Source organism: Eublepharis macularius, chromosome 6 (assembly GCF_028583425.1).
Source record: "Eublepharis macularius isolate TG4126 chromosome 6, MPM_Emac_v1.0, whole genome shotgun sequence".
In the NCBI taxonomy this organism is placed as follows: domain Eukaryota; kingdom Metazoa; phylum Chordata; class Lepidosauria; order Squamata; family Eublepharidae; genus Eublepharis; species Eublepharis macularius.
In genome coordinates this window covers 64,868,543-64,881,042 of record NC_072795.1, presented here as the reverse complement: position 1 = coordinate 64,881,042, position 12,500 = coordinate 64,868,543, and the positions used below count along the sequence as shown (strand labels likewise).

The 12,500-nt window shown below is 44.0% G+C and overlaps 1 protein-coding gene across 2 annotated transcripts in view; it reads right to left on the bottom strand.

Moving 5' to 3' along the window:
• The window catches only part of LOC129332882 (prominin-1-A-like), a 47,055-nt gene extending 34,774 nt beyond the window's left edge, over nucleotides 1-12,281 (bottom strand). Inside the window, exons 1-2 of one of the 2 annotated variants that reach the window (XM_054984180.1) lie at nucleotides 12,114-12,281; nucleotides 9,677-9,979 (exon numbers count right to left, since the gene is read on the bottom strand). In XM_054984180.1, coding sequence (XP_054840155.1) covers nucleotides 9,677-9,803 — 127 coding nt within the window. In that variant the 5' untranslated portion in view covers nucleotides 9,804-9,979; nucleotides 12,114-12,281. Of the gene's footprint in view, nucleotides 1-9,676; nucleotides 9,980-11,854; nucleotides 11,938-12,113 lie in introns of those variants that run through there. The other variant, XM_054984181.1, reaches the window with a different exon arrangement.
• Between the last annotated feature and the right edge of the window lie 219 nt (nucleotides 12,282-12,500).

The following is a 12,500-nucleotide window of genomic DNA, read 5'->3' as shown; positions in this document are numbered from 1 at the left end:
ATATGTGGGCTTCTAGAGTGCCCTTGTAAGACCTCCTTTACCTTACCTCTTTAATACTCCACTCCAAATTTTGGAAAACCCAGACTGAGCGAATGGCAAACATGTATATAGAATAATAATAATGTAAAATTATCAGTAAGTTGATACACTGGGCTTCAGGAGCATATTTAAATCAGCAACAGGTTTTTCAGGAGTATCCTTTCTTTCTTTTCTTTCTTTCTTTCTTGGCTAATTTATCAAAGGTCACATACAGTTTTCTGCATATCTGGAAAATCTTCCCAAGTAATGCACAGAAACGCCTGCCCTGTCTGTGGGTGGCCTGTGTGGTTGCTGGCTGTCATCTACACAGCCAGCTGACTGAACAACAGGGGCTCCAAATGGAAGGAGGGTGAAAACTGGCTGGGATTTGACATTGCTGAATAAAACGTTTATGCTTTTCTGGAACATGAGTCATCACAGTGACGTCCTGAAAAAGGAAATTGTCTGTATTAAGTAAAGATGTGGGAGGTTAACAGAAACACTGACTCTACTCAGCTCTGATTAGGTCTCAGGCAGAATATGTTTTGGTGACTACATTGTAAGGATTCAAGCAAACTGGAAAGGATTTAAAGAAATTATCTTAAACAGCACCGGGCAGCAAAGCAACACTGGAAGGCCAGCAGTGTGGCCTGTTTCATAAACATAAAATATATTTTGAAATATAAGGTAGTGCTTAGGCTCAGGTCTGACTGAGGCCAAATCCTCTGACTGGAAGCCACCACCCTAAACCCAGAGACAGAAGTGTGGAAGTAGGTGGGAAATGGACCACGTTTACATAATCAAAGAGCCTCTTTTTACCATCATGTTCTGGGGAAAAACTATGCACTGAAAACAGGTCATTAAGGGTGAACCCAAAGATATCAAGGGCAAGTTCTAATGAACTCAGATACAAATGAAGAAAAACTTTAAAAATTGGACATATTCAGATTTCAGAAAAAGAGGATTAAGGGAGAGCATAATAGCAGCTTGATAAGAGCAAACACGTAAAAGAGAAGCAGAGAGATAACCTCCATTCTCCAAAGGCACTGAGGAAAACACAAGAAATAAGAGACTTAAAAACAAAGCAAATTTAAGTTATCAGGGGAAAAAAATTGAATCCTTTGAAGAATCTTTTTTCCTTGAGCTTTTCAAAAGGAACCTGGCTGAGCTCCAGGAAATCCTGCACTTCCAGGGGTGCTGGAAGAATTGCTCAATTAAAATGAACATTTGCATAGTTTATTTACAGTTCTTGGGAGTGACCTTGAAATTTAAACTTGAAATCTTTTTCCTGCTAGCATTCTCCGTCTCTGTAACCAAACAGTGGAAACCACAAGAGTGGGTAGTAATATGGTCAAATATGCTTATAAATTTAAATAAAGTGTTATTCACACACCAGTCATTACAATGAACAAATCATAAATGCATAACTTAAGGTAAATTACAAAATAGTGCCAATTTCATGAAACAAAGTTCCACTCTCATAGGTGAAAACAATATATATATCAGTCCATGAATGAACAAAATCCTTCCCCAAGCGGGTTAGGCATTTTTTCAGGCTGAAAAAAGCCGTGTTTGACTGTGTTGACTTGCTTTGCGCTACGTGTTTGAATCGTTAATTTTGATGCAGTGTTAAAATAACTTCTTTATTGGAAATAGTGGTGAAAACTCGCCCCTGAAGACGTCAAGACGAAACAGCAGAATCAACCGGGGTGCGTGTAGGGTGTATTTACCTGAATAACCCGCTTGGGGAAGGATTTTGTTCATTCATGGACTGATATATATATTGTTTTCACCTATGAGAGTGGAACTTTGTTTCATGAAATTGGCACTATTTTGTAATTTACCTTAAGTTATGCATTTATGATTTGTTCATTGTAATGACTGGTGTGTGAATAACACTTTATTTAAATTTATAAGCATATTTGACCATATTACTACCCACTCTTGTGGTTTCCACTGTTTGGTTACATAGTATTGTTGAGTGGGTCCTCTGTTTTTGTCCAGCATTCTCCGTCTCAGCATGCAGAGAAGGCTCACTTTTTCCTTCCACTCATTCATCACCACTATGTCACACCAGCACTGCTTCTGCATCAGCACCATCAGGATTATTTCCAGCAAGGAAGGAATTGAGTACAAAGGCACATACCGATCCCTTCTCCCAAACACGGCCATGCTTGTAAACTCATGCAACAACCAGTCAGCAGGTAAAGTACCAAGAGTAACCCAAAAGATCCCTGAAGTAGTTTAATTCAAGTTCACAGGAACACATCAATTCGCTTTTTATTGCTCAAGACTCAATTATAGAAAATGCTACATAAAAATATAGCAAAAAGTGCTTTTACGCATGCACAGAGCAGATTTCATTCATCTCTGAGAAACTTCTGCCTGCTCTCCCACTTCAAGGATTGGGGATACGGTTTGTAAGCTAAGGAATACAACTCCTGATTGGACTTTCCTCAGCTTCATACTAATTAAGGATTACAATGACTCTATTATGATTAATCCCCAAAATATCAATCAATGATAAGATTCTTAGCTGCACTGCAAAAGAATCAGGGACTTCTATCCCTCAGGCTAGGAAAACTGGGAATGCAACCACAATAGCCAAGAAGCCACATTATAAATGAATATGAACTTCAGCCAAACTGCATGTACCCTGACTCATGATATTTGATGTTCAGGGTAGACAACAGCCTGATACACCCGGAGAATGTAGTTTTAAGCCAAGCTTTGAAAAAACTTCCACATGCTGAACAAAGGTATGGAGGGTCTTTGCTAACATCAACCCTTGTCCTTCTGCTGCTGAGTCCTCCTGACTCCATCCTCAGTGCCCACCTTACATCCCTTTTACCCTCTCTGTTAGCTCCACTCTGCCCTCCCCCTCAAATACACTTCTCTGCACTACATTTAGAAACCTGGTTGCTTAGAAATTCAGAAGTTAATGATTGACTGAAGCAGCAACAGCTCCCTAGCAGCACTCAGAAGTCTGGGTATCCGAGGCTTCTTTCCTTAGAACAGGCCCTGCCAAAGTGGGGGGGGGGGCACTGACTCCAGGTCCATCTTCCTATTTGTTTCACTCCCCATGACAATCAGTTAAATATCTACCACTTAGACAGTAATGACAAATTCAGAGTACCTCACATACATCATCACAATAATTCTTATAGTTCTGTAAATTAGGCCTTTATTAGAGACTGAAGCCAATAACAGCAGCTTGCCTAAGGCCACTTACATTGCCATCTTAACCATAACAGCAATATTTTACTCCAGTGGCACCTTAGAGACCAAAAAGATTTTTCAATATCCTTGAAAAATCTTGTTGGTTTCTAAGGTGCCACTGGACTAAAATACTGCAGTTCTACTGCAGATCAACATGGCTACCTAGCCAAAACTATCGTAACCAGAGTTAACCCTTACTAAATTCATTGAAGCCGGTGGGCTTAGAAGGGTGTAAACTCTGTTTAGGATTTTACTATTAGGTAATTTGTGATCACATTTGAACCAGATTTCAGCTCACTCATTCTGCTGTAGCAGCTTTCTATTGTCTTTCCTAAAATTCTCTACACCTCCCACTTTTCACCAAGGAACTTGGACTGCTGGCTCGTCCAAATAAGGGACTGTCCTCTTCCTATTGCACTATCCCAGGCACAACTACGCTAACAAAAGAGTAATAAAGCAACAGCTAAGAGGAAGACAAGATGGTGAAGTCTAGACTGAGCTCGATGGAGCAACTGACAGAAACCTTCCTTCGGATATTTATGCTGCACAGGGAAGTTTTGCCTCACAAATATGTAGACAGGAGTATTCTCTCAGATGTTATACACTTACATTTCTAAAAAGCTTTTGATAAAGACTTCTCAATAACCATTTGCTTGGGTTAAAGACGCCAGTCCTTTTTATGGAATAGTAACTGATTAAAGAACAGAAAGCAGAGGACAGAAATGGGAGTTCTTATAACAGAAGGAACTAAACAGTGGAGTCCAGAAACCATCTGAGCAGGGCCTTCTGTAGGTGCCACCCTGCAAATGGGCAAAATCAACCACTGCTCGTACTTGAGCCTTCTCTGTAGTGGCCCCCATCTAATGGAACAGCCTGCCTGAAGAAGTCAGGAAAGCTCCTACTCTCCTAGCTTTCCGCAAACTGAGCAAAACTGAATTATTCAGAAGGCCTTTCATACAGAGGTAACAAAGCTGGTCTGTAATGAAATGGTTCAAAGAGATGCTTCAATAAAGGTTATCACAGTCATTTATTATGTCATGTCAAATTGTTTATGTTTTATCTCAACGTTGTTTCAAATTTCTACAGTCTTTTTGTTGAATGTTCCAGCAATTGATCATATTGACTTATACAATGTAATCCGCCTTGAGTCTCAGTGAAAAAGGCAGTCAAATAACATAAATAAATATATATGGTGGCCATTGCTCTTCGTGAATAATCTGTAGTTGGGGTGAGCAAGGAAGCCAGAATCATGATATTCAGGATGTTAAAATCTCCCTCAGAATCTGAAGAGCTCTAGAAGGGATTCTTAAACGATGGTGAATGGTAACAAAATGGCAGCTGTGAGTCACTAATTTAAATGAATCACTGTATGTTAAATGCTAAGGGATGCAGACAGAGTCAAACAATCCCAGCTTCACATATACACCGATGAGATCTGACACATCCACATTTTGGGGCTGTGATGAATAACTTGATAAAAACATAAGCCCATCAGTGAAAATGACAAATTTCATGTTATGAGTTATTAGGAACAGTACTGAAAATACAATGGTAAATATTACAATACCATTATCTATACTAAATACTCATTTAGAATATCACACTGTCCTGCTGTTCTCATCTCATAGAGCTGGAAAAAGTATTATATGGTTTTGGAGTTAAAGCACCTCCCCTAAAAGACCAAGCTAAAGTGCTCTGAGATTTTTTAAAATTTGAGATTAGATTGTGGAAAGAAGGAGTAGTATGATAGTGTTAATACAGTTTAAATTTTAAAAGAATGATGTGGAGAAAACAGAGAGAGAAAATTTTCTCTCATAAACTAGAAAGAATTTGAAGTTACTGAATGAAATAGGCAGCAAATTCAGGACAGAAAAAGGTATTTCATACAAATACTTTTTTTTTGCATTTCATACAAATCAGGAACAACTTAGAGAATTCACTTCCTGAAGATGTACTGTTGACAACTATCTTAGATAGCTTTTAAAATGGTACACAAATTATGGAGGCTCATAGTTTAATCCTAAACACTGTTGCGCCCATCTAGATCTATTTAAGTCAATAGGGCTAGATGAGTGTAACTCTACTTAGAAATGCACTGTACGTCTATCATATATCTAATAAGGGTGGGTGGTTATCCAATGTGGATCAAAAATCCAAAAGGGGAGCAACCCTAGTTTAGAGGATGTTTCAGATCTAGAAAAAGAGTTTCTCAGATTATTCTCAGGTTTGCAGAAAAGCACAGAAAAACACTAATCACAAAACAGCTTTTTGAAAAAAAGGTAGGCATCAGCTGTAGCAAAGCAAGAGGGAAAGAAATGCAGTCAGTGGAGGGATGAGATTACCCTCCTTTGAGAGTCATCATAGGTCCTCTTGTTAATGAAAAATATCCATGACAGATAGATGGAAAACTAGATACTAAAACAGGATGGGAATAGATCTTTTGCCTTCATGACCTGCTTGCAAACTTCCCTTAAGGATCACTCTTGAAATCAGAATTCTAGGCTGCATGGACATTTGGTGTCTCAGTGACATCTCTGTCTTTTGGTGCTACACCTCTGAAGATGCCAGCCACAGCTGCTGGCGAAACGTCAGGAACTACAATGCCAAGACCACGGCAATACAGCCCGGAAAACCCCCAACAACCATCGTTCTCCGGCCGTGAAAGCCTTCGACAATATATTGATCTGAAAATGTTCTTATGTAGAATCTTATTTGTGCCTAAGCAACTCATGGTATCTTTGGTTTAAATGTCTGCAGACCAGAAGGGACTGTAGAAGCCAGAGTATCTTCTCTAGCAATTACCCAATCCAATTAAACTGTGAGTAGCTAAAGCATTACTTTTAAGAGCCTGTTTATGGCCAAATCCACACTTCCTTTTTGTTTCCGCGCCTTTTTCACAACCGCGGCGCTGTTCAAGCAGATACTTACACACTTTCCCATTCCGCGTGTTCCCCGCCATCACCGCACCACAATTGCACCTCCTTTCCGTACCACGTGATAATAGCAGAAATCTGTTTTTGCTATGCTTTCATAGTGCATTTGCACAATAAAGAAAGGTCAGTATACCGCAAAACCTAGTGAGCAGCAGTTTGCACGGGAAAAGAAACAGATGATGGTCCTTTATCTTACCATCAGTTACTTTCCGCTCTTGGCTTTGAATGGAACCTGGTCCCCCCCTATAAATACTCTGGCTTTTCCCTGGCTCTGCCTACATAAGAGTCGGAATATCGGTATAGCGCAAAATTAACTTTTTTTAAAAAAAAAAAGGGAAGTGACGTACGCCGTCAATGCTGATGATGGAGGAGGGAACTGCCCACTATAACACTTTACTCAGTGGCATGTGGAGAACTGATTGCGCCACGAAGACGTACTGGGAGGGTGAATGTGATGATGCACAGCATGGTAGTGGAATGAACCCAACTGCCATGACTGCGCAAGATAAGCGGATGGTGAGTGCATGTGGATTTGGCCTATGTCTAGACCTTAAAGGATTGTGTAAGAAAGAATAACAGTTGGGAAAAGTATGAGAGTAGGTGACAGAGTTCACCACAAACAACTATGTCAGTATATCAAGATGCTACAAAGAAAACATATTCACATTTTCACTGGCTTCACAAGAAGAATTACACTTATGTTAAAGAATCGTATTCTGTGCATTCTCACTATTAGGCAGGGCGAAGTGGCCAAACTAGGCAATACAATGGAAACCACATCTCCTTCATTGAGAATTGCCCCATACATGTATAAAGCAGGAGTAGGTGGGATCTTATATGAGTATGAAAAAGGGCATAGATGTAGGAGAGATAAACCCTCTTCACTCCTCCCTATGGTAAGTTGCCTCAGGCGTTCTCTTTCTATTATCAGAGCAAGGCCATGGGGAAAAACACTTTAATGACTAACTGTGCAAAAGGAAGGTGAGGACAGTTTAGCTCCCACCATCAAATGTGCCCATTTTCATGTTAACATAAGACCTAACCACCATATTTGCCACTTTACTAGGTAAAGTAACAGGAGGTTGCAGATCTTTTACTATTCACACCCCATATTAGTCAGATTCCCAGTCTTAGAATGGAGATTAAAAGGCTGTCACCCACAACATCATCTTATATACTAATAGCCAAGTGGCGCTGCTCTGGGAATACTTAAATCCAGAGACTAGAGACATAAACAGACAAAACAGATCTCCCTAAACCCATGAATAATACCTCAAGCTTGCTGAAAAATCTGATATCTTAAAATAATATATTTAAAAAAAACTTAAAATGGTAATAAGAACACCTGTAGTTTTAACCAGCTGCCCTCAGTGGCTGTTGCTAGGCAACCATAACAGTTTAGTCACTATTCCAGGTTTGGTTTCTGTTAGTAAAAGGCAGGGGGAGGGACCCTTTTCAGGGCAGTTCTGGCCTTTGAGGGAGGAGCCAAGATCAGAAGCAACCACCATGTGACAATACCTAAGACTTGTATGATGCACCCAGGCCTGGTTGCTTGCTACTGTTCGACAGCAGCCCCCAACTCCCATAAAGCAGTGTAGTTTAGTAGCTAGAGTTTCATAATAGGATGTGGGAGATCCAGGTTCAAATTACCACTTTGCTGTTGAAGCTCACTGGATGACTTTGATCCACTCTCACCCTAACCTATCTACCTCTCAGGGTTGTTGTGAGGATAATATGGAGAGTGATGTAAGCTGCTTTGGGTCCCCATTGTGAAGAAAGGCAGTATATAAACGAAGTAAATTCACAAATAAAGATGAAGATGGCAGCGGGCTGATAAAAGGTAAGTTGTTTATTGGGTTTGAAGGAGAGGACACAGGGAAAGGTGAGCATATGAAAGCTGCCAAGAGAAGGAAAAGACAAAATAATGTGAAGAAGGGGATACAGGGAAAAGTGAAGTACCCCCCAAGTCCCTGCAAGTTCCCTACCATGCAACTGGGCCTGGCTCAGCCAGCACCACGCAGCTGGGCTGTAGGGGAGAGAATGCGGGGTGGGGGAGTGGAAAGGTGAAGAGAGGGGGACAGACAAAGGCAGGTGGGAAGGAGAAAAGGAAGCAGGGAAAGAGAGAGGGGCTATGGGAGCAGGGAAGGGAAAGAGCACATGATGGGGGAGGGGAAATGAGATGTTCTTGCAGGTTTCCATTTGTATATACTAATAACCAAGTGGCCCCAATCTGTGGATACTAAAACCTGCAGATCAGGGCCACTTAAAAAAACAAACAAACAGAGGCTCCTGAAACCTGTGGCAACCCCCTAGGATTGCAGAAAAATATAAAAAGTAAACATTATACATTGGGGGCTTAACCTTCCCCCCAAAACAACAGTGTATACTGTGCGCAGGCGCTACTCACCCACCTGCCATTACAACATGTGCCAGAGCAGCCCCGCAAGAACCAGGTGGCATTGGCATGCCAAGATGCCTCTGGAATGGCAGGCCCACTCAATCTCCCCAGTCTCCCCCACCCCCCACATACTGCTCTGGAACAAATGGAGCAGGCTGGCAGGCAGAGAAGGGAGACAACACTGAGAAAGCCCTTCCTTCTGCAGCAGTTCACAGTCCAGTGGAGGCAGCGGAGGTGCCGATGGTGAAGAGTGGGGTGGGAATGGCAGCTCCCTGGATTCTACCCCTGCTCTCCCCTCAGCACAGGAATCCATTTTACAGGCAACTTTTAAACTTCTAAAATCACCTGTAAAATGGTATCAGGGGTGGCAACAGCAGGGATAAAGTAAGCTCCAACTTACGGGCAGCTGGAGGGAAGGAAGGAAGTTGGGTGGATGCATGCATGCATGGAAAAGTTACAGGCAAGGATGGGGAGCAAGAAAGTTGTGGCTGTGTGGTGGGGGGCAACAGAGTTACAGGGATGGTTGGGTGGGTGGCAGAGGGCACTTTTTCCACCCGCCCTTCCAAACATCTTTCCTTTTTCCACCTCTCCTTCTAATCACTTTTTCACTTTTCCACACTTCTGCCTCCAAACACCTATCCCCTTTTCCACCACCCCCTTCCAAATACCCTTCCCCTTTGTCCCCTCCCTCTAAAGGACCCTTCCCCTTTGCCCTCACCGAACACCCTCCTCCTTTGTCCCCCCTCCTTCCCTAACTACCATTCCCTTCCCCCCACAAGACTTTGGAGGGGGGTGCAAAGGGGAATGGTGTTTGCAAGGGACCTGGCTAAGGGGAAAGCTCTCTGCAAGGGAGTGGGGCTAGAAGCCTAGCCTGGGTCCCTGGAATCCCCACCCTGAAATTTTTCAGGGGCCCACTTGTATGCCCTAAGGCACAAGGACTACAGTCAAGAATTTTGATGGTGAATTGTAGCCTATGGAGAGACAAGGTTAGCCTACACTTTTATAACTCAACTGTAATCTCTACCTCAAAAGTCTTTATAGTAGAGAAGACTAGGGCTGGCAATACAATTCCTGACTTCTGCTTAAAGGAACTTACTGTATCTCTTACCTGGGAAACTGTTGGGTTGCACTAGCCCCAAAAAAGAATGCATCATAGCAAACAGGCCCTGTAGGCCATCATTGGAGTTGGTGGGCTGTGGAAGATACTCTGGTTGAGTGAGATTTGGAAGAGCCATCTTAGAAGGGCACAGTGACAGCTCCTAGGCAACTGCAAAGCCTCAGGGTTTCTGTATATAAATCTGTCCCACGTCACTTGTGAGGGTAGCTGGTCTCTGCAGTGGTTTCTGTTCTCCCTTGATGCAAAGTACTCAGAAGTTTTTCTTCCCCTGGACCAAGAAGCTGGGAGTTGTACCTGTAACAAGCAAGAGATGTTAGCAAGTGGCTGGCTAGAGCTACAGCCCAGTAACCAAACAGGAAAAGCCAAACAGAAAAATGTTCAATACGGCTTGCTTCCTTGTTAGAGTTGAGGTGGAGAATGCCATGATAACTGTGGATGCTCCCAAGTCAGGACAGGTGGCACTCATCTTTCCCTCTGCCAGGTTCAATTAGCAGCAGCAACCAACAGCACAGGGGCAAGGACATAAGGAAAAATGGAGGGCACAATGGGACAAGATGTGGCAATGGGGTGCAAGAGCAGGTAAAATGTAAACATGGAATATGATGGAGCAGTGCCTTCTTCCCAGTATACCAACAAATTGTGTTTATGCTGGTGGGCTTGGGTTATACTTCATAGTTAAAACATGGAGCTTGTACATGTCAAAGCTTCATTGGCTGTCTAGTACCCAGAAACAGACTGCTCCAGGACAAACCTAAAGGAACTAACAACAGAACACCACTGGTTGTCACCTATAGTTCCCAGCTCAAACCCATCCAACGTATCATCAGGGAGCTACAACCCATCCTGGAAAATGATACCTCTCTCTCAGAAGCCCTGGGTGGAAGACCTCTCCTTGCCTACAGACAGCCCCCCAACCTTAAACAACTTCTCACTTACAATCATGAATCGGCTAGCAGAGTCACCAGCACAGGTACCAGGCCCTGCAACAGACCCAGATGCCAGCTCTGCCCTCATATCTACCCAGGGAATACAATTACAGGACCCAATGGCATCAACTACACTGTCTCTGGCTCTTACAGCTGCTCATCCTCCAATCTGATATATGCCCTCATGTGCCAACAATGTCCATCTGCTCTGTACATTGGACAAACCAGCCAACCTCTACGCGAAAGAATAAATGGACACAAATCTGACATTAGAAATGGCAACGTCCAGAAACCAGTGGGAGAACACTTCAATCTACCAGGACATTCCATCAAAGACTTAAAGGTCACTGTAGTTCAACAGAAACCTTTCAAAAACAAAATCCAGCGGGAAGCTGCTGAATTGGAATTCATATGTAAATTTGACTCAGTCAAGATGGGATTGAATAGAGACTATGAATGGTTATCTCATTATCAGAAGTAACTGATTTCCTCAACAGAAGCAAACTGATCTCCATATCAGAAGGAGCTGTTTGCATCTACTCCACCCTCCCCCCCTCCTCTATATCTGACCAGTTTCTTTTTGCCCTCCATGCATCTGATGAAGAGAACTGTGATTCTCGAAAGCTTATGCTACAATAAAATTGGTTAGTCTTAAAGGTGCTACTGGACTCTTTTTGATTTGGCTGAATTTCTGTTTCTGGTGACAAGAGGCCTTGTCTCAAGAACAAGTTGAGGCAATACTGTATCAGATTTTACAGGTGACTGCTGCATGACCCTCAGTGAGCGTAGAAGGGCAATTCCCACTAACAGAGTGGAAGAAAAGGTGGCAGCCGTTTTCTCACCAAGTCCCTACACAGAGAGTTCCCACCGAGGATGAAAACAAAAGGGGATAATCGAAAGTGCTCCACCATCCCGAATTAAGGATGCTACCAAACCAGGGTGAAGTAACAAGACAGGGATGATCTCCCCACCCCGCTCAAGCTTCCCTTCCCTCCTTTATCAAGAGGCCCCATTCTCCCCGGGCTCAGAATCATTGGGAAAGAACTCGCAGCAGCCGAAAGTTCTAAGCCGCGTGGCAGCACCATCCTATCCCAGCTAGATCAAACCGCAATCCCGGCTGAGCAAGACAGGGCGGGAGAAGGGGAGTATGGTGGCATCTGACTGCCAGCCAGTAAAGGTGGGAGACCCTCTGTGGCCCACATGAGCTGGCCAAGCAGAGCACGCGCCACTGATAAAACCGTACCGGCGCCGCGCTCCGTAAATCTTGCCACTGCCCTGCTCCAACTAAGCCCGGAAAGTTCGGAGTCTGCTTCCCTCGCGTGCTTCACTCCCCTCCCATAGCTGCAGACGCAAGCAGCGATTTTTGGCTTCCAGCCCCTCCATGTAGCCCTCTCGAGCTCGGTTTCCTGCCTCCGGAAACCCCAGAAGCCCCGGGAAAGGGTGTTAGCTGTAACCCCTTCCCCCTCCCCTCCAACCCAGGCAAGGAGGGGGCTTGGGCTCACCTGGCGCTGGTGTTTGGCAGGCACTGGGGGGCGCAGCCTTTGCGAAAGAGGAGCGCTTGCAACCGCGGAGCTGGTCGGTCGAGCGCGGGTTTATTCCCATAGCGGCTCACAGCGTGAAACAAGGGGCAGGCCCCATGAGAACAGCCTCACCTCCTTTCCACTCCCCGCCCGGCCCTGCCTTTCCTTCCTCCCTTCGTCTGCTCGCTCCCTGACCCTCCAAGCGGCGAGTGCCCCCGGCCCGGCTCCTCCCCAGCCGCGCGGGGCAAGCGGGGACACACGCGTAGCTCTGGAAGGAGCCTTGTTCAGCCAAGAAAGTTCTTTGCCAGACGCACAACTCTCTTGGCAAAAGCCCTTCCCAGCGCCGAGATCTTTGATGTTTCAGATATA